Here is a 21,856-nt window from a genome sequence, read left to right on the forward strand (position 1 = left end):
TTCTAAGTGGTTTAGGAGGTACATGAGTAATCATGTATCTTCACGTCTCTCCTGCAGAAATGCCTGGCCTTTTCATGGTTCCCTTCCTCCCTTCCCCAACACCACAGCTGAGGTCAGGAATTTACAAGCAGATGACTCATGCCTCTGAGCTGTGAGGAAATCTGTGTTTTCAAGGCTCAGGCACAAGCACAGAAAAAGGGCCAGGGGCCAACGGCAAGAGTGTCTCATGTTGATGGTGCTTTCACAACGCTTGCCATGGAGACGAAGGGCAACATTGATGGAAGTACAGAGAGAGAGGCAGGGGGACAACCCACGCATGCACAAAAGATGGTGTGAAAACAGCCATACGACGGTAGTATGGCACGAAAAGTGAGCCCACATGAACAGTTTTGAGTCAGCAGCGGAAGAGTGGCAGCTGAAGTGTTGCCATTAGCACCATGTGCAGACGGGGTTCAGAGAAGCCCTTTGGGAGCTGTTGGTAGCTCTGTGCTGCTGAGAGTTGGGACTCAGGGAAGAGCGGCCAGAGCTGGGATTGTGCTGATTATTAGATGATGGGGTGCAGCCTTGTGAATCCAGTGGGACATAGTCTTTAAGAGACAGAGCAACTGGGAGGTGAGCAGTCATTGGGGCAGTTTTGTGATATGGACGAAAAGATCAAAATAATGGTGTAACTGCTTAATTTTTGGTTGCATATTAAGATTACAGTTATGTCTATTATGCTGTGGGAATGTACATAAAACATGATGGGATTAAGTCAAATTGGTCACTATTGAACTTGCCAACTTAACCCTCATGTTCCCACAATGTTCAAGGACTGAAAAATAGTAATGGTCAGTTCACCTCTGGAGTCGAGTCCCACTCCAAGCTTTGAAATAACAAAAAATCTTCATTTAGTGCCTAAATTCATTGAGGATGGAGTTAAAAGATATTTTATCTCACTTGAAAAAGCAGCTAGAGTTAAGGTGACCGCAGGACATATGGATTCTAATTTTGCAGTGTGTTTTGGTGGGGAAAGCAATTGATGTTTATTCTAGTCTTTCAGAATAACAATCCTCAGATTGAGAGAATTAAAACTGCAAAATTTAATGCTTATGAGCTTGTCCCCAAAGAATACCAATTAAACTTTTGGACTTTAAAGAAAAGACTGAATGAAACCTTTGCATAATTTGCCAATGAAAACGAAATGGGGCTCAGCCCTGAAACTTGAACAGAATTTTGAGAACGAGAGAGCTCTAATGATAAACGGAAGAATATTAAAAACAGCATCTCAATAACTATCAGGTCATACCTGGAAGACTGCAAGGTTTCTAAAATAAGGGAAGCAGCAGTTCTGGCAGATGGGCATGATATATCACATAGGCAGCTAAGGGGCAATAGATCTCCATTTGTAAACCCACAGGAAAACTGGAGGAATAGAAAATATTCTGAATTTAGGGAGAAGGAAGAAGTTGTTCGAGTCAATAAAGATGATAGTATAGAGGATAAACATGTAAAGAAACCAGTATGCTTTCATTGGCATAAGACAGAGCATGTAGAAGCAAACTATTGGAAGCTGAATGTTAATCGGTGACAGTGATGAGGACACCTAAGTCACCTTTGGATAAGATTGTATCAGTAAAGGAAATGGGTGTTAAAACAGTAGCAACGGTATAATTGCAACATGTTCCCCAGAACCCACTAGAATAGGGACAGGGCTTGGGATAGTCAAGGGAATTCTTCCCTGGATACTGATGAAGTGAGTCAAGTTACTGGACGTTATAGAGGTTTTGACTCCAAGGGGTATGCCTTTACTCCTCCAGCAGAACAAGTAAACAAACTAATATTTTGAGACACACTGGGACAGTTCAGTCATCAGCGATGACAAATGATATGATCTGCAATCCAGATAGTTTGATGCAAGGAAAAAGTATAATGGGGGCATTCATGGTAGTTATGAATCTATTCCTTTGTACAGAGTTAATTTACGAAGTGACTCAGCAAACGGAATTGTTACTGTGGAAGTTGTTCCTAACTTACCTATTGACGGGGCAGATATTATACTGGGTAATGATTCAGCATGCACAGAAAATAAACTGTGTTGCAGCAGTTGCTAAGTAGTGCTGAACTTACCAAACTCCCCAAAATTCCTGTCGCCAAACTAGAGAAACTTATCACTGATAGAGGATGAAGTGGAATAATGGATGGCGCACGGCCGAGAAAAGTTAGTATTAAAGATGTAAGAATGCGAAAGATTGCATGAGGAACTAGGATCTGATGAGGAAAAAGTTATCAGCATAGCAAACCACACAAAAGAATGAGTTAAATAATGATAAACAAAAAGTGATGAGAACATGCAAGTGTCTGTCACAGAAGTAGAACACTTAAATGAGGACTTGAAATGTCTACATGATAAAACTTGTAGAAGCAAATCAACAAAGATAGATCGTCAATTAAAATTTGATGAACTTCAAGTATCAGAAGTCTCTATTAAGTATCATGAAAAATGCCTTGAACAGGGAAAAGGAATTACTAATGAATCAGAACAGTTGGCTGAATGCAGAATTAAAAGCAAGATTGATGAACTACTGGAACCTTGTCATGAAAATGGCAATGAAATTTTTGAACTCCAATGCAAACTGAAGAACAAAAAAGAGATATGCAGCATGGAAGAGCAGATCCAAACTCTAAAAGCAGCTAAGAAAAATTGAGAAACACATTTAACGAGTAATGTTTAATAAGTGAACTGAAAGTCTAAAGAGCAGTCAGCAACCACAGAAAAAGATTCCGTAATGAACTGAACGCCCATGTGAGGTTGTCAAACTTGCATGAGGGTTCTGAAGATGACTGAAACAACGGGAGCTGAGCTCACCAAACCGAATGAAAAGATTAATAAACTTGGAAAAGAATTGGAAAATGAGAGTAAACAAATATTTGGATGAAATCGTGAAGGTAGTAGAGATGAAGGTTCCACTTTTGAAGTGTCAGTGGGAGAATATGAATATGCTCAGAAAGCTGTGGCACACCTCTTTGCTGAACTAGAAGGGAGCAAAACACCCTCAATGCAGATTTATTCATCTGATGTTGATCAAAACAATGAAATGACAAACTCTGCTCCGAAGGAAATGGTTGAGGAAGATAATTTTGAAGCTGGTTGTCAATCAGAAATACACGTTTTCTTTAACAAACTTAAAGGATTAATTGAAGACATGCTTCCATCAGAGAAGAGCAAGAAAAGCCCCATGTTCTTCTGCTTTAAAGTAGGGAAACTGATACGAAAGTCATTTGTACCATATGCATGGCTATAATGCATCCATATGTGAAGAGGGAGCGGCTGCCAGGGTATTGCTTGCAATTCCACCAGGAAAGCCGAAACAACAAGACAAAATAGAAGCACAAGCTGGTCAAGTGGTTTTAAAAGAGAACTTTAATGTATCTTCACTACATTCAGCTGACCATGAAAAAAGATTATTAAAACACAACATAATTGCTGTTGATCTGTCCAGAGTTTTAAGGGTGTAGGAGAAAATGTAGGCTCTGAGTTGCGATAATTCTATGATGTTTAAATCCTGTTAATGCATCTGGCCACCTGTACTTGCTTTTGTTTTGGTTAAGCTATAATAACTGTAAATATAATATTTGTAATTGTGGAAAGTTACTTGTACAGTATGCAATAAGCTATCTGTTAGAGGTTTAGTAAGAATTTGTAAAGAATTGGTATAGTACAGAATCTATAAAGCTATTGTGAAGAAACCTTCACTATAATGAGGCTTCCCTGGCCACCACCCCCCACGGGGTCAAGCGTGAAAGGTTCAGGGCTCCAGCACAGGTGCAGAGAGCAGAGACAGACAGACAGCAAAAACATCTCCCATTGTCAGTGCTTTCGTGGCGCTTGCGATGGAGATGAGGGCTGGCATTGACGCAAGCAGAGAGAGGCGCAGACTGCTCATGTGCAAAAGATGACATGAAAACAACAATTACAGGGCCAGGATGTGGCGCAAAAAATGAGCCCACCTGAAATTTTTTTGACAGGTGCTGAAGAGTCGGCAGCTGACGTGCTGCCTTTAGCAACCAGGGCTCAGAAGCCCCATGAGTCATTGGTATCTCCGTGCTGTTACGAGTTGGGGCTCAGAAGTCCAAGAGCAGTGCTGCTCTGGTCAGAGCAGCCAGAGAGCTGGGATCATGCTAGTGGTTAGATGCTGGGGTGCAGCCTTGTGAATCCAGTGGGACGCAGTTTCTGGAGAAGAGACTAAGCAACTGGGAGCTGACAGTCGTTGGGACAGCCTGATTTGGAGCAATTGTTGAGAAAAATCAGAAGCTACATGCTCAAAAGGGAAGCTGAATTCCTTGAGAGGAAGGCAAGAGTTTAAAGGATTTTGTAACTCAGCGAACGCTGACGTCTGGGCGGGTTGTTGAGAAATTCGTGGGATCTGTCTTGGTTGCGTCTGCCATTTAATGTGCAGATTGTGGTGCACTCAACTGCGTTAATACATGTTTACCTCATTAATTCTAGATGTTAGAATATAAGATAAATAGTTTTGACTGTTTGCATTGCTTACTTTTGTATAGTAAAACTTCTGTCACTTTAAAACCATGGAATCTTTTAGCCTTATTCTCCAAGTAACTGTGATTTCAAATTTCGTCTACTTTACAAAAAAGTTACTGGCCCATTACAAGGTCATAACAAAATTGGAGTCTGGTCTCTGATCATATCCCATTTGCCAAAGTATGTTTCCAATCCAATTTATTCACAAAGCAATATTCTTTCTAATGTTTACTGCATTATTAATTTCTCCCTATTTGAAACACCTATACATGGACAAAATTACTACTAATACACATGGAAAATTTGTTATAATCTGCATCTTCTTTAAAAAGTTACATGGGTATTAAAATTAATTTTTAATCCAATAAAATGTGTTTAATCAAGCATAAATATTAGCAAAGCAGCTGAAAGGACTTTAATACCTAGCAAAGTGAAGCAACAAACTTGAAAGCAAATAGTTGGGTAAGTGATTAACTCAAATGCTTTACATTATCTACTTTCAATGCCAACTGAGTCATGTTGATGTTAAACAAATTCGTAACATTCAAGTTATAACTTCTATGCTATGTTTTTGGTTACTTACACAATCAGAATTATGCAATTGTTTAGTTGTTGCCCCATTAAACAAGAACTGCTGAGGCCTACGGGTTCATATTTGCTGAATGTAATTTGCAGAATTGCTGAAGTTGACACTAAACAAGAGCACAACAATCTAAAAATGCAAAAAAGAATGTAAATAGAGAACACAGCGCTATCACTTACCTCATCACCTTTCAGCTCTATTGAATTTGGTGCCATTCGAAAGCAGCCTACATTAGTAGACAAGTGATCTGGCAAATCTTTGTTTCTGATGTGTAGACATCCTTTGACATTCTCAAGAACAGGTGACAGCAAATCACACAAAATCTATGCATGGCATAAATATGTTGTTAAGTGTTAATACGTGTGGAAAATTTATATTAAAGAATACCATTACCTTTTTTAAAAAAGTTACGTGGACATTTAATTTTTTAAGCTTTAAAGTATTGTTTAAAAATCAGGTATAAATATTAGGAAAAATGGCTGGAAGTGCTCAGAAGCAACAAACTTGACAGCAAATAGCTGGGTAAATGATAAACTCAAACCACTTTACATCATCTGCTTCAATAATTCCTCCCAGTGCCAATCAAGTCATAAGCATTCCACTAAGACAAAAATAAAACAAATGGAAGGAGAAAAGTTCTTAATGGCTGAATGGAATTTAAAATCCCTACTTTAAAGGGACAGCTTAATTTACCATTACCCAGCCCAAGGTTGAGAGATTTTAACTTGGGTGGCCTGACTTTGTGCATACAAGCACTGCCTGATCATTGATGTACATAACTGTAGCTCCCTATTTTCATCATTCCATAGTCATTAGTGCAACACCAGTAATGCAAATGCTGCATAATTTAAATGCCAGAAATCATCTGTAGTTACATACAAATTGCAATCAACATTTGTCCAGGAAGCATGGCTTTACTAAACAAACTACGAGACAGGACATCCTCGTGAAGAGATGTTTCAGTCAAGGCTCAAAATTGCTAGAACATTATTAGATGAGCTTTACACCATTTCAAATTCTCAAAGAATTGATTTATTGCAATTCTCCACAATTCTTTGCAGATTTCTTGTAGAGCGTTTCTCTGCTGAAATAAGCAGTTAACAGTTGTTTTTCCTTTTTCTGTATAGAGGAGTGATGTTCAGGTCAAAAAAGTATCTGTGCTCCCAGAGTGCAAAACTATACAATTTATTTATTTGTTTATAAGGTGTGGGCATCGCAGGCTAGGCCAACAATTATTGTCCATTCCTAATTACTCTCGAGGAGGTGCTGGTGAGCTGCCTTCTTGAAATACTGCAGTCCATGGGGTGTAGGTACACCCACAGTGCTGTTAGGGAGGGAATTCCAGGATTTTGACCCAGCAACAGTGAAGGAATAGTGATACATTTCCAAGCCAGGATGGTGTGTAGCTTGGAGGGGAACTTGCAGGAGGTGGTGTTTCCATGCATCTGCTGCCCTTGTCCTTCTAGATGGTAGAGGTCATGTGTTTGGAAGGTACTATCGAAGAAGCCTTGGTGAGTTGCTGTAATGCATCTTGCAGATGGTACATACTGCTGCCACTGTGCATTGGTGATGGAGGGAGTGAATGTTGAAGGTGGTGGATGGGGTGCCAATCAAGCAGGCTGCTTTGTCTTGGATGGTGTTGAGCTTCTTGAGGTCTATTGAAGCTGCACTCATCCAGGCAAGTGGAGAGTATTCCATTACACTCCTGACTTGTGCCTTGTAGACGGTGGATAGGCTTTGGGGAGTCTGGAGGCAAGCTACTGGTCACAGAATTCAAAGCCTCTGACCTGCTCTTGTAGCCAAGGTATTCATATGGCTGGTCTAGTTCAGTTTATGGTCAATGGTAACCCCCCACCGGATGTTGATGATGGGGATTCAGCGATAGTAATGTCATTGAATGCCATGGGGAAATGGTTAGCTTCTCTTGTTGGAGATGGTCAATGCCTAGCAATTATAACGTGAACGATGGTCTTGCTGCTTTTGGATACAGACTGATTCAGTATCCAAGGAATCGTGAATGGTACTGAACAATCATCAGCAGACATCCCCACTTCTGACCATATGATGGAGGGAAGGTCATTGAGGAAGTAGAAGATGGTTGAGTCCAAAATACTACCCTGAAGAACTGTTCTTATGCATTTCAAGTAACCATCATGTTCCTTCCTCTCTCCAGTTTCGAAATCACATGGTACTCAACTTTAACATGACCTTATCTCTGGAGATCTTCCCTCCACAGGCTCCAACCTCAGTCCCCAACCCCATACAGCCTCCTCCTACTTCCTTCCCAAAATCCACAAACACGACTATCCTGATAGGCCCATCTTTTCAGCCGGTTCCTGCCCGACTGAACTAATCTTATCTTGACTATTTTCTCTCTCCTTGTCCAGTCTCTTCCCACCTACATTTGATTCTTCTGACACCCTATGCCATTTCAACGATTTCCAATTTTCTGGCCCTAGCCTCCTCTTCGCTATGAATGTCCAACCCACCTACACGTCTAGCCCCCATCAGGACAGTCTGAGGGTTCTCTGCTTCTTCCTTGAACAGAGTCCCGGACAAACCCCATCCACCACCATCTGCCTCTGCCTGGCTAAACTTGTTCTTTCATTTAAAAGGAGAAATTGTTCAATTGTCTCACTTCCTTCAAAAAAAAAGGTGTGGCTATGGATACCTGCACAGGCCCTAGTTATGCATGTCTTTTTGTGGGGTATGTGGAACATTCCTTGTTCCAGCCCTATTCAGAGCCCCTTCCACAACTTTCTTTCCAGTACATCAATGACTGTATCGGTGCTTCCAATTTCCACCCCTCTCTCACCTTCACACGGTCCATTTCCAACACTTCACTTCCCTTCCTTGACCTCTGTCTCCATTTCTGGTGATGGACTGTTGACCAATATTCATTACAAGCCCTCCAACTCCCACAGCAACCTCGACTACACCTCCTTACACTCTGCGCCATTCCATTCTCCCTGTTTCTCCGTCTCAGTTGCATCTCTTCTGATGATGCTACCTTCTACAACGGTACTTCTGACATGTCTTTCTTTTTCCTTCAGCTGAGGATCCACCCTACTGCAGTTGTCAGGGGCCTCATCCGCAACTCAATCACTTTCTGCATTTCTGCCCTCCTGCCCTCACCTTGTTCTGACTTTCCATTCCACCAGTCTACGTTTTCATAGGATTATCTTCTGCCATTTCCACAATGATACCACCACCAATTACATCTCCCCTCTCACCAACTCTGCCAACATTCTGAAGGGACCGTTCCCTCTGTGATACTCTGGTCCACTCTTATCACCAATATCTCATCCCCTTCCCATGCAATTGCAGATGGTGTAACAGCTGCCTCTTTACCTCCTCCCTGCTCACTGTCCAAGGCACCAAACACTCCTTCCAGGTGAAGCAACGATTTACTTGCACATCTTTCAATTCAGACAACTGCGAGCAGCGAATATAATGCGGCCTCCTCTGCGTTGGGGAGACTAAACGCTGACTGGGTGACCGCTTTGCAGAACACCTTCACTCAGTCCGCAAACATGACCCCAACCTTCCTGTTGCTTGCCATTTCAACTCACCATCTTGCTTTCTGTTCACATTTCTGTCCTTGACCTGCTACAATGATCCAGTGATGCCTAATACAAGCTGTAGGAACAGCATCTCATCTTCCTCTTAGACACTTTACAGCCTTCTGGACTCAACATCAAGTTCAACAACTTCAGACCATGAACTCTCTCTTCCATTTAGATTTTCTTTCTCTCTTTTCCCCATCTCATTTCCCCGCCAAGTGTCAGTCTGTACCTCATTCCCACTGTATCTTCTTCTCATGTTTTTGCTTTCAGACAGCACTGACCCTTTTTCTACTATTAAAACATTCTGCTATTTTGCTTTCAGGCAGAGCTGATCTTGATTCTGCTATTAACACCTACTCTGAACCAAAGCTTTAGTGTTTAATAATATTACCACTTTGTTGTGTTCCAAAACATCTTTGTAATTTAATCTGTCCTGCCCTCTAACCTATCCCTGACCTTCGATTTTGCTCCACCTGCTCCCACCTCTCCCCCTCACAATTCAACAGCATAAAACCCATAACATTTCTACCCCTCTCCTGTTCCAAAGCAGAGTCACATTGGACTCAAAACATTAACTCTGTTTCTCTCTCCACAGGTGCTGCCACACCTGAGTTTTTCCAGCATTTTCTGTTTTTGTTTGATTTCCAGCATCCACAGTATTACAATTTTATTCTAAGTACCAGGTAGGAGTTCTGTCATAAAATATACATCACAAAATATATGTATGGACTCTTATTTCAACTAGTTTAATTACGAACATACGGATATACAAATATACAATTTAGAACAGAGTGTTTGGAAAGGGCTAGGAATCTAATTTCAAGCACATCAGATAAAGGGACGACAATGAGTAAGGGGACGGGAAATACAGGGCTGAAGGTGTTGTATCTGAATGCGCACAGTATACGAAATAAGGTAAATGAGCTTGTGGCGCAGATTGAAGTTGGCAGGTATGATGTGGTGGGCATCACGGAGACATGGCTGCAAGGGGATCAGGACTGGGAGCTAAATATCCAAGGATATACATCCTATCGAAAAGATAGGCAGGTTGGCAGAGGGGGTGGGGTTGCTTTGTTAGTAAGAAATGAAATTAAATTGATAGCAAGAAATGATGTAGGGTCAGATGATGTGGAGTCTGTGTGGGTAGAGTTGAGGAACTGCAACGGTAAAAAAACCATAATGGGAGTTATGTACAGGCCTCCGAACAGTAGTCAGGATGTGGGGCACAAGATACACCAGGAGATAGAAAAGGTGTGTAAGAAAGGCAAGGTTACAGTGATCATGGGGGATTTCATTATGCAGGTAGACTGGGAAAATCAGGTTGGTAGTGGATCCCAAGAAAAGGAATTTGTGGAATGTCTACAAGATGGCTTTCTGGAGCAGCTTGTGGTGGAGCCCACTAGGGAACAGGTAATTCTAGATTGAGTGATGTGTAATGAGGCAGATTTGATAAAGGAGCTTAAGGTGAAGGAACCCTTAGGAGGAAGTGACCATAAAATGATAGAATTTACCCTGCAATTTGAGAGGAAAAAGCTGGAATCAGATGTAACGGTACTACAGTTGAATAAAGGCAACTACAGAGGCATGAGGGAGGAGCTGGCCAGAATTGACTGGGAGATGAGCCTAGCAGGAAAAGACAGTGGAACAGCAATGGCAGGGGTTTCTGGGAGTAATTTGGGAGACACAGCAAAAATTCATCCCTAGGAAGAAGCAGCATAATTAAAGGGAGGACGAGGCAACCATGGCTGACAAGGGATGTCAGGGACAGCATAAAAGCTAAAGAGAAAGCATACAATGCGGCGAAGAGCAGTGGGAAACCAGGGGATTGGGAAGCCTACAAAGACCAACAGAGGACAACTAAAAAAGAAATAAGAAGGGAGAAGATTAAATATGAGGGTAAACTAGCCAGTAATATAAAAGAAGATTGTAAGAGTTTTTTTTTGGTTTATAGAAGGGTAAGAGAGAGGCAAAAGTGGACATTGGGCCGCTGGAAAATGACACTGGAGAAGTAGTAGTGGGGAACAAAGAAATGGCGGAGGAACTGAATAGGTACTTTGCATCAGTCTTCACAGTGAAAGACACGAGTAACATCCCCAAAGTTCAAGAGAGTCGGGGGGCAGAGGTGAGTATGGTGGCCATTACCAAGAAGGTGCTAGGAAAACTGAAAGGTCTGAAGGTGGATAAATCACCTGGACCAGATGGATTACACCCCAGAGTTCTGAAGGAGATAGCTGAAGAGATAGTGGAGGCGTTAGTGGTGATCTTTCAGGAATCACTGGAGTCAGGGAGGGTCCCAGAGGACTGGAAAATCGCTAATGTAACCCCCCTGTTTAAGAAGGGAGAGAGGCAAAAGACGGGAAATTACAGGCCGATTAGCCTGACCTCGGTCGTTGGTAAGATTTTAAGAGTCCGTTATTAAGGATGAGATTTCAGAATACTTGGAAGTGCATGGTAAAATCAGGCAAAGTCAGCATGGTTTCATCAAGGGGAGGTCATGCCTGACAAATCTGTTCGAATTCTTTGAGGAGGTAACGAGTAGATTAAAGGAGAGTCAATGGATGTTATCTACTTGGACTTCCAGAAGGCCTTTGACAAGGTGCCACACAGGAGGCTGCTCAGTAAGATAAGAGCCCATGGTGTTCGAGGCAAGGGACTGGCATGGATAGAAGATTGGCTGTCTGGCAGGAGGCAGAGAGTGGGGATAAGGGGGTCCTTCTCAGGATGGCGGCCAGTGACTAGTGGAGTTCCGCAGGAGTCAGTGTTGGGACCACAACTTTTCACTTTATACATTAATGATCTAGATGAAGGAACTGAGGGCATCCTGGCTAAGTTTGCAGATGATACAAAGATAGGTGGAGGGACAGGTAGTATTGAGGAAGCGGCAAGGCTGCAGAAGGATTTGGACAGGTTAGGAGAATGGGCAAAGAAGTGGCAGATGGAATACAACGTGGCGAAGTGTGAGGTCATGCACTTTGGTGGGAAGAATAGAGGCATAGACTATTTTCTAAATGGGGAGAGAATTCAGAAATCTGGAGTGCAAATGGACTTGGGAGTCCTAGTCCAGGATTCTCTTAAGGTTAACTTGCAGGTTGAGTCGGTAGTTAGGAAGGCAAATGCAATGTTGGCATTTATTTCGAGAGGTCTAGAATATAAAAGCAGGGATGTGCTGCTGAGGCTTTATAAGGCTCTGGTCAGACCACATTTAGAATATTGTGAGCAATTTTGGGCCCCGTATCTCAGGAAGGATGTGCTGGCCCTGGAGAGGGTCCAGAGGAGGTTCATGAGAAAGATCCCAGGAATGAAAGGCTTAACATATGAGGAACGTTTGAGGACTCTGGGTCTGTACTCGATGGAGTTTAAAAGGATGAGGGGGGGGATCTGATTGAAACTTACAGAATACTGAAAGGCCTGGATAGAGTGGACGTGGGGAAGATGTTTCCATTAGTAGGAGAGACTAGGACCCGGGGGCACAGCCTCAGAATAAAGGGAAGACCTTTCAGAACAGAGATGAGGAGAAACTTCTTTAGCCAGAGAGTGGTGAATCTATGGAATTCATTGCCACAGAAGGCTGTGGAGGCCAGGTCATTGAGTGCATTTAAGACCGAGATAGATAGGTTCTTGATTGGTAAGGGGATCAAAGGTTACGGGGAGAAGGCAGGAGAATGGAGTTGAGAAACTTATCAGCCATGATTGAACGGCGGAGCAGACTCGATGGGCCGAATGGCCTAATTTCTGCTCCTATGTCTTATGGTCTTATTAGCTGTAGGAGAAGTACCATTTTATATAAAACCCTCAAGCAAATAACTGCTTTCAAAGTTATTCTGTTGAATGTTAAATTGAGATTTTTTTTAACCAAATAGACTTCAATTGAAAGATGAAGTGAAACTACAAAAAAAGCAAATTAGATCAAAACAATTCAAATATGTTTTTTAAAGTATTTGCAGACTACTTAAACAGAACAATAAAAATAAAGAGCAAATGCTGGAAATCCTTAGCAGGTTAAGCAGCAACTGTGGAAGGAGAAATAGTTAACGTTTCAGGCTGATGACCAATTCTGATGAAAGGCCATCGATCAGGAACATTAATTGTTTCCATCTCCACAGATGCTGCCTGAACTGTTCAGTACTTCTAGCATGTTCTGCTTTTATTTCAGGTTTCCAGCAGTCGCAGTATTTTGCTTTTGTACTTGATGTATTAACCAACTATAGGAAATCCTTGCTCAGAGGCAAGGACTAAATACCTATTGGTAATTAGCTGGTAACCACTGAAATGTAACTCCTGCCATTAAACCCAAAACAATGTTAAAACAATCATCTCACTCAAATGAGAATTAATTATATGTGCTCAATCACTCTTGAATCATGTAGTTCAGGAACAGATCTGAGGTGATCCATATAGCCCAGCATTCTCTGAAACAAATGCGTAGAGAATTTAGACTGAAATAAAATTACTTCGATATGCTGAAATTAAAAAAATCAACCTACATATTCAGATCATTTGTTAATAAATGATCAACTCTGCAGAATAGACATCCATCTACAATGTAAGTAAAGCCCAGTCAACTACAGAAATCCTTATAGTTATATAAAAACAGTACCTTTTCCACTTCTACTTTTGCTGGAGTAAAATCTTCATCCAAGGCCAAACACTGAAGAAATGATTGTACAGCTTCATCGACCAGCCCCATGGTATATAGGACTCTAGCTTTTCTAAAGTATCCCTGAAGAAGTTAAACAACTTTTAATGAAACTTACGTACAGGGTTAATGTACATAGACTACTTGTTGTAAACCTCTCAGACATATTCAATAACGATTTTCTGATTTGAATTCCAAATCCACCCTTCACACACTTTTCCTTCTAGATATGTCAAATTTCAAGATGAAATGTTATTACTCCACCCAAGTACCGAAACACTAAACCCATTTGAGTCTGAATCATTATCAAATCTGATCAATTGCCTGGTTTTAACATTTTCAGGCTACTTAAATCACGTATTAGCCAGCTATACAATAACTTCTTTATATGCAGAAAATGTGATCAATTGAAACATGAAACCTAATGGGGAATACACGATTTTAAAACAAAATCTTTGGTTAGACATGTAGCAACAATCCTCAGCAAAGCAAAATCCAGAGAGTCATGCACCTAACCATCCACTGCTCAAATAAAAAATAAAAATGTCAAATGTATTAGTTGGAATAGGCATTGTTCCATTAATGATGGTTGAAAGAAAAACCCTAGGGTAATGAAGGACGGACACTATACTGTTAAAAGCAGTAAAAACAAATTTACATGTAGACCTGAACAAACAAAGCTTTATGGTGACTCTGCCCAGATTAAAATTTCAACCTGACCACGTAATCCTGAAATAAAAACGGAAAATGCTGGAAATATTCAGCATGAGGGGAGAGAAATAGTTTTAGTATTTCAAGCCTGTGACCATTCATCAGAACAGTGAATAGTTAGAAATATCATAGGTTTTGAGTAAGTGAAAGAGGGGAGGATGGGAAGAAGAACGAAAGGGAAGGTCAGCGATAGAGTGGAGGGCAGGAGAGGTTAAATGACAAAATTTCATGATGCATGGCCAAAGGGAGTTGTAATGGGATAAGTAAAGAAACAAAAGATGTATCTAGCGGAGGTGTGAATGGCAGGTTAACTGCTGACTGAATGCAAAGTAAAGGAAATGAGAGAAACAAGAGAACAAACAAACTAGTGTAAAAAAACATGAAACAAAATGGTAAGTGATCAGATATTCACACCTCAGCTAGACACATATTTTGTTTCTTTACTTGTCCCATTATGATTCCCTTTGGCCATGCATCATGAAATATGTCATTTAATCTTTCCTGCTCTTTCCACTTATTCACAGACCTTTCTTTTATTGTTCTTTCCCCCTCACCCACGCCGCCCCCCAACCCATCCTTTCAATCATTCAAAACCTACTACATTTCTATATTTCCCGGTTCCGATGCATGGTCATCAACCCAAAAAAACCTTCACTCCGTTTGTCTCTCCACAGATATAGCCAGACCTGCTGAGTATTTCCAGCATTTTCTGTTATTTCATAATTTTAGCATCTGCAGTATTTGATTTTGTATTAGCATGTAATCCCAACACTGCCTTTTCAGATGGTTCAAATAGTTTTTTTTTAAATTACATTATAAAAAAGTTTCAGGATTAAATTAGCATTGCTCTTACCCTTCTGCTTTGCACAATGAAAACAATTCTTAAATTACTTGCAAAATAAATCTAAAGTGATTTTATAGCACCAGCAAACACATTAATATTGAATGCATTGCTTTAATTTTTTACACTTTAAAACTGATCAGGCTAATTCAGACTCAATAGAGCTCAAAAATTGGGCTTTAATAATGCCTAAAGATTAAGGGTTTTTTGTATTCGATGAGGATGGGGATACTTAATGCTGAAAAAAAGAATCCTTCCCAATTTGGGCACACAGTACGAGCACAAGGGAGATGGAGATACAATGAACTTACATTGCACTTAGCATCATGTCTCAAAAATATTACAACTATAAAATGTACATAGGACACCAGGAGAACTTTGCAGTCTTCTTTCAATAGTACCACATCCAGCTAAACTACCAGAACAGGCAGACAAGATATTGTTTGCTGGCTAACACAGAAGGAGGCTCCAATAATCCAGTAATACTTCTTCAGTACTGAAATGTCCTTTTAAAATTTGGATTTTAAGAAATGTAGATTAAGGGTCAAAGTGCAGGATCTGACTATAGTAAGGCTGTAGGAGAGATGATGGGATAAATTAGGTTGATCACTAAATTAATTAGTATTGGACAAGATTGCAGTTTCTTTTTAATTATGAAATATATAATGATGAAATACACAATATAACCTACCTCTGGCCAAGCAGGCCTTCTTGAACACACTGCTTCCATATCTTCAATCGCTTCTTTGAATAGTTGAAGACCAGCATATGATTCAGCCCTGTAGCTCTGTAGGGCAACATCACTGGGTTCTAAAGAAACATTAGGGATCAGATACAAAAATCAACAATAGACATTCTGTATTAAAAAGTTTCAGCACAGAACACCAGTGAAAACTTCTCACATGGCTTCTGTATGTGCAACTTGTTCCCTTCTATGCAAAGAGTCAAATACATTATTGATCAGAGTAGTTCCGGACATGCATTAAGCTGTGAGAAATCTTATTTGAATTTTGATATCCCAGTACAACTTTTCTCATATCTATGTGCTTTTAGGGACCATAATTATAAAATTTGAGAAATCTAACCTTCATTGTTGCAGCTGGTCTTCACTGTTAAGCTATGTGCCCGTATATTTGAAGTAGGAAAATGTATGCATGGTCAGGATAGGTTAAAACACTACTTGAGATGGTAAGCTATTGACATAGGAATTGCTAGATGAGAAGAAAAACAGTCCACCTAGTTTGGTTTCTATCATCCTGGTAGTTACACAGTAATGGAGTTGCTGTCTAAACATGGTAATCAATCTACAACAGACCTAGGCCTGAGGCCAGGAAAGCCCTCAGTGGTTGAAAACTTTGGTAACCATAGGTTCAAATAGCTCCCAAATAGAAAACTCTTGCCATATATATTTCAAATTACTCCATGTAACCCAAAATACTGTTATTTGCATTTGAATGAATGTAGCTCCCCTTGGAACATGCTCCATAGATTTAATCACGTGCTTACTGAATTAATGTTTCTGAAGAGTTTGAATTTACCTAATTCAGGCACAGTGTCCTCTGGTTCAATTGTTCATTATCTGCATTATCTGGTCCCTTAGAATCCTAAGAACAGCAATCACATCAGCTCAACTTTTTTCCAGTAAGGTCCTCTAGCTCTGGCCTTTGAGCATCCCCAATTTTAAAATCGCACAATCATTGGTGGCCACGTCTTTAAACCTAGGCCCTCGGCTCTGAAATTCCCTCCCCAAAACTCTTTGCCTGTCTATACCTTGCTTTCCTCCTTTTACATGTTCCTATGATGAAGCCTAGGGTATCTGGCCTAATATCTCTCAATGTGGTTCAGTGTCTTTTTTTAAAATAAAGTTTCTGTGAAGTGTGTTGGGATAATTTAGTACGTTAACCGCACTACATAAATACAAGTTGGTGATGTTGTCGTTGAGAACATGCCCAACTTGCACCACTCTTCATAACTCAGTCCCTCCATATTTCTAGTTGTCTTCTTCCTTATCCTTTGAATAGCTGCAATATCCTTCCTTTACTGCAGGTACTAGCACTATACACAATATTCCAAGTGTGGTCATACCAATGTTATAAAGTGACAAAATTGATTATCTCGCTACCTTGGCTCAATATTGACCTTCTAATGCATTGCAATAGCTGATTTACATTATGCACTGCCACTGATCATTGTTGTGACTGACAATTAAAGTTATTAGAACCTGCAGATCAAATATTTATCTTTCAGGTGGGAGGAAAATAGTGGAGGGAAAATTGAAGAGTAGCTACTGACAACTCAGTGCACTACAGACAGCAAAACTGGAACTCCTTGTTCTGCTTCACTATCAATCTCACATAGCATTGAGATTTTAAAAATATTCAATAGACTGCATTATGTAAATAATTTGAATTGTTTATGTCAATATTACCAAGCTTAATCCCAAGCTTTCATGTGCTGGAAAATACAAGATGTTTCCAAGTGTTGAGCAACTAAAGTGATTTGTAATTATTGTTGGCTGCTCCTTATACAGACAAGTGATTTGGCCTGGCAATTCTATTTACCCATCAGCCCAGACCTCACCCCTCCTTATCTCTGTAACCGGCTAGTTAAATATTGGCATTTTCATAAATTCGAGAGAATAAAAATGTCAGTTTGAGTCAATCAGGATTAAAATTGGGATAGGGTGGATACAAGGAGGATGTGTCCTCTTGTGGGGGAAACTAGAACTAGGGGACAGTTTAAGAATAAGAGGTCTCCTTTTTAAGACAGATGAGAATATTTGTCTGAGGGTCTGATTAGCCTGTGGAATTCTCTTCTCCAGGGAGCAGTGGAGGCTGGGTCGTTTAATTTATTCAAGGCAGATCAGGCAGATTTTTTGATAGACAAGGGTTATGGGGGCAGACAGGAAATTGGAGTTGAGACCACAACCAGATCAGCCATGATCTTATTGAACGCGGAACAGGCTCGAAGGGCTGAATGGCCTACTCCCACTCATAAGTCCAATATTCCTAGATCCTATAAAATATATGGATAAACCCAATCATAAAAAGTAAACAATGCTTACTGTTTGGTTAACACATGCCAAACTATTTTCCAAAATTAATCGTTTTGTAGGTTTGTATATTTTTTGTAAGTTTATCACATTCTACATCTTTTGGGTTACATCAATATCCCTGACGTGCGTAAAACATGCTGGGAAGCACGTCTGACAATTAGCAGGAGGAGCTGTTTGCCGCATTTTGAAAACACTGCGCTACTCAATATTTGAATTACGACGGAAGCATATTTAATACAGTATATCCTACAATCTGCACTGTAACCTAACTGATTACACGTCTGTCACGTAATGTCCTGGCAAAGAAAAGGAGACACGGCGCAGTGAGAAACGCAGCAGCAGTTTCTGAAAGCGATGATGAAACTTTCAATAAGTAACTAGGAGTGTTTACATAACTAGGAGGTTGCCATCTGGGAGGGCTATAAGCTCATGGGTAACAAAGTTGTTATTGTTTCACCATAACGATCTAAGAACTGAATAAAAAAATGTAAACACTTGGGGACAAAAATCCCTGTCGCCAATCAATCAATCTCCTGGAAAGGGGGCTGATTTCTTTGCGGGGCGTTGCGGGGGGTGGGGGGGGTCCCGCCGCTCCCAGCCCTTATAAAACACACACAGTTCAGTTATACAACCTTTTGTCTGCAGCGCTTCGTTGCACAACAAGACTAGCCAAGAGGTCAATGCCAGGGAATGAAACCCCAGTGAACCTGAAACATATAAACACCACCCTCCCCACCCGAGACTCACTCAGTTCCAGTTGCTCCAGCAGTGTTAAGGCCTCAGGAAAGCGGCACTGAGCCACTAACTCCTCCAGTTTGATTTTGTCCCGAGTCCGCCGGACCTCGGCCGGGAACCACTTGGCCATCAGGTGGCTGAGGATGACATTGGGGCGCAGGGACTGAACGTCGGCCGCTGCCGCCTCCCCACAGCCCAGACAACGGGGGCTCTTCCGGAGGCAGCGCCGGCACCAGGTGTGTCCACAGCGCAGGGTGACGGGTTCAGCCAGCGGCTCTCGGCAGCCGCCACAGTCCAGGAGGCCGCCGCCTGCCCCCCGGTGCCCGGGCTCAGGGTTCGGGATGCCGGCTCCATCCCCCTGCTCTCCCCGCTTAAAATGGTATAGGAGACACTGCACCAGGCCACCCAGCTGTTCAGGCTGCAGGGTACCGCAGCTCCCGGCCACCAACCGAGCACTATCCCGGGATTTGATGCGGCCACTCTCCGTCACTCCGCTCGGAACCGCCGACATTGTTAAACTGACCGGCGCATGCGCGCTCAGAGCGGCCGGCCACCGGCAGGCACCAGTCACCGGTCGACACGTGACCGCAGAGCGCGGCTTCCATTGGCGGAGAGCGGGAAAGGGCGTGGCCTGCGTGACCGTTACAAAACAACTGCCGCAGATGTTTCAGAGCAAGTACAGAGGAGGACACTTTGGGGTGGGGGGTGGTATAGAGGAGGACAGACATTCCGAGGGTGGGGAACAGAGGAGGACAAACATCGGGGGGAGCGGGTACAGAGGAGGACAGACATCCCGCGGGGGTGGGGAGAAGGGCGGACGTCACAGGCTGGCGGAGAGGGGCTGACATATATCCCATTGAGGGAGGTGACAGACAACCAGGGCTGAGGGTTGTCAATGGTCTGTCTGGGCTGCAGGCTGTAGGGCATTCCTTTAAAACCCAACATAAGACAACATTACTTTGCTCCACTGCCACCAACCCAAAACCAAACCTTGCAAAAGGTCACAACTAATAATGGAAACTTCCAAAGTTTAAACAATAATGTTGTTATTATTTCACTAGTCACTCCAGTCCCTGCAGGGGTACAGTGCCTGCGAAATATACAGATATATATCAGTGATATGCATTCATACATTCAACTATCTCTCTATCTATATGTAGCACAATCAAATACATAAGATTCATCGGGTGCATAAGACGAGACAAATGCTGAGATTTAAATGTATGAAAAAATAAAGACTGAACAATAACAATTTTCATTTATATAGTCTTCAGCGTAGTAAAATATTCCATAGTACAATATCCAACAGAAAAAACGGGGGCAAATTCAAGAGAATATATAAGTGGATGAAAGAAAGTATAAACTACTGCAAGAAGCTTCAAAATATTTAGCCCAACAGGGATAGAAAAATAAATGCATCTTGTGTGTTATAGAACAAATGCAGTGTGTTTGAGAGAGAGTTACATATTGAATGTTATTCTTAAAATTACAATGTTTATAACACCATTCGATTTTTCATGGTGTAGATGAGGATTCAGGGTCAAGTGTTTTAAGGTCAAGCAGGGTTAGAGGTGGGATGATGGGGTGACGGTTCTGTGAGGGGATTGGGACTACTTTGGATAGGAAGAAGGAGCAGATAGGAGAAGAAGAGTGATGGGGATGGAACAGACCAATATGTGACTCAATAAGTGAGGGAAAGAAGGAGAAAGGCAGAAGGAGAGGAGGATGGAGGAAAGGGAATAGGAAGAAAGAGGAGGGAGGGAACAAGCCAAAAGCCTCATTTGGGTAAGAAGGGATAACTGTGGGTTCTAGAGCAAATGAGAGAAAGTTGGAGAAATTTCTCTCCCCATCTTCAGGTGGCAGAGCCTATGACAGAGGCAATTGCACTATTGGATTATACTGTTGGATTAGGACAACAAGTAATAGATACCAAGCAACAAAGAGGATGTGTAACTTGGAACAATGGATTCTTCCTGCAGCTCCATTTGTCATAAAAATTAGCAGCATGACACCTCATAATATTTTCAGTATGTAACTCAGCAGTGTAAAGATTCATACAAACATACAAATATACGAAATAGGAGCAGAAGTAGGCCATATGGTCCCTCAAGCCTGCTCTGCCATTCAATAAGATCATGGTTGATCTGTTTGTGTTTTGAGTTCTACATTCCCATCTACCCCAGATAATCTTTGATTATGCAAAACATTAAATTCCTTTTTTATCCTGTAGCACAAATTATATGTGTTACAGCAAAATTAAGTTTTAATTCTAGGCAACAGCAGCATTACCAAAGGAGGTGACTTTTGCATTTAATTCTTGAAGGGACTGTTATAAAATCAATGCAGTAAGTTTCATAACATCCTGGCATGTGATGAAGGGAGAGGGAGAAAATCTACCTGCATTTACAGATCCAGCATCAATCCTGTTTTAATTTATAAGCAATTCTGTATTGTATTTTATTTTTAATTTGTAAAGCATTGAAACTATTTAAAATAGCTTTGTTGACTGTTTTCTGGAAGGTATTTCTGAGTGTGGGAGGTTTAAGCAACAACAACAAATTGTATTTATTTGGTGCCTTTGGCATAATAAAATGTCCCAGGGCACTTCACAGGAATATAATAATGCAAAATTTGACATCAATTTATACAAGGAGAATTTTGGGCTGGATTTTCACCAAGCTGTGATGATTCGGGAGCACTTTAAAAACGATGGGCGGATCCTGATTCCAGGATTCCCTAACTCATTCTCAGGATTTCCAATTTTCACGAGTGTCTTTTAAGGGTGCAAGCTCACGACCCGAATCTGCACTCACAAACTGGCTGGCTCCATTATGGTGATAGGCATGTCCTAGCCTTCCACAATTTTCATGAAGTCAGGCCAGCCTTTCAAAGAGTCATGGTTCACGGCGCCTCGGACAAGTCATGAACAATAGCCTGCATGAGGGAACCTTTTGAAAGATAAGTTCAAAACATCCTCCTCATGTCCCCCATGCCAAAGTATGCTCCCCACCCACCCCCTATGGCCCCTCATGCCCCCATGTCAAGGTATGCCCCCAAACAACCCCTCTGGCCCCTCATGTCCCCGCACCACCCCCCATCCCAAGCTATGGAACTTACATGCCCATTCACCCACTAAATAGTCAATAGAAGCAATGAACCCTATAGTGACAGTAATATGTATTAAAAAGAGCTTTAAAAAAAGTATTT

The 21,856-nt window shown here is 41.5% G+C and overlaps 1 protein-coding gene across 5 annotated transcripts in view; it reads right to left on the reverse strand.

Annotated features, from left to right (window-relative positions):
• The window catches only part of LOC144684438 (LON peptidase N-terminal domain and RING finger protein 1-like), a 37,370-nt gene extending 18,179 nt beyond the window's left edge, over nt 1–19,191 (reverse strand). For all 5 annotated transcript variants that reach the window (XM_078548247.1, XM_078548231.1, XM_078548239.1 and 2 more), the window contains exons 1-4: nt 18,662–19,191; nt 15,551–15,669; nt 13,269–13,391; nt 5,285–5,428 (exon numbers count right to left, since the gene is read on the reverse strand). In XM_078548247.1, the coding sequence (XP_078404373.1) occupies nt 5,285–5,428; nt 13,269–13,391; nt 15,551–15,669; nt 18,662–19,160 (885 nt within the window). In that variant the 5' untranslated portion in view covers nt 19,161–19,191. The remainder of the gene's footprint in view (nt 1–5,284; nt 5,429–13,268; nt 13,392–15,550; nt 15,670–18,661) is intronic.
• Nucleotides 19,192–21,856: the final 2,665 nt, after the last annotated feature.

This window comes from Cetorhinus maximus, chromosome 1, assembly GCF_964194155.1.
Source record: "Cetorhinus maximus chromosome 1, sCetMax3.hap1.1, whole genome shotgun sequence".
NCBI classification, from domain to species: Eukaryota; Metazoa; Chordata; class Chondrichthyes; order Lamniformes; family Cetorhinidae; genus Cetorhinus; species Cetorhinus maximus.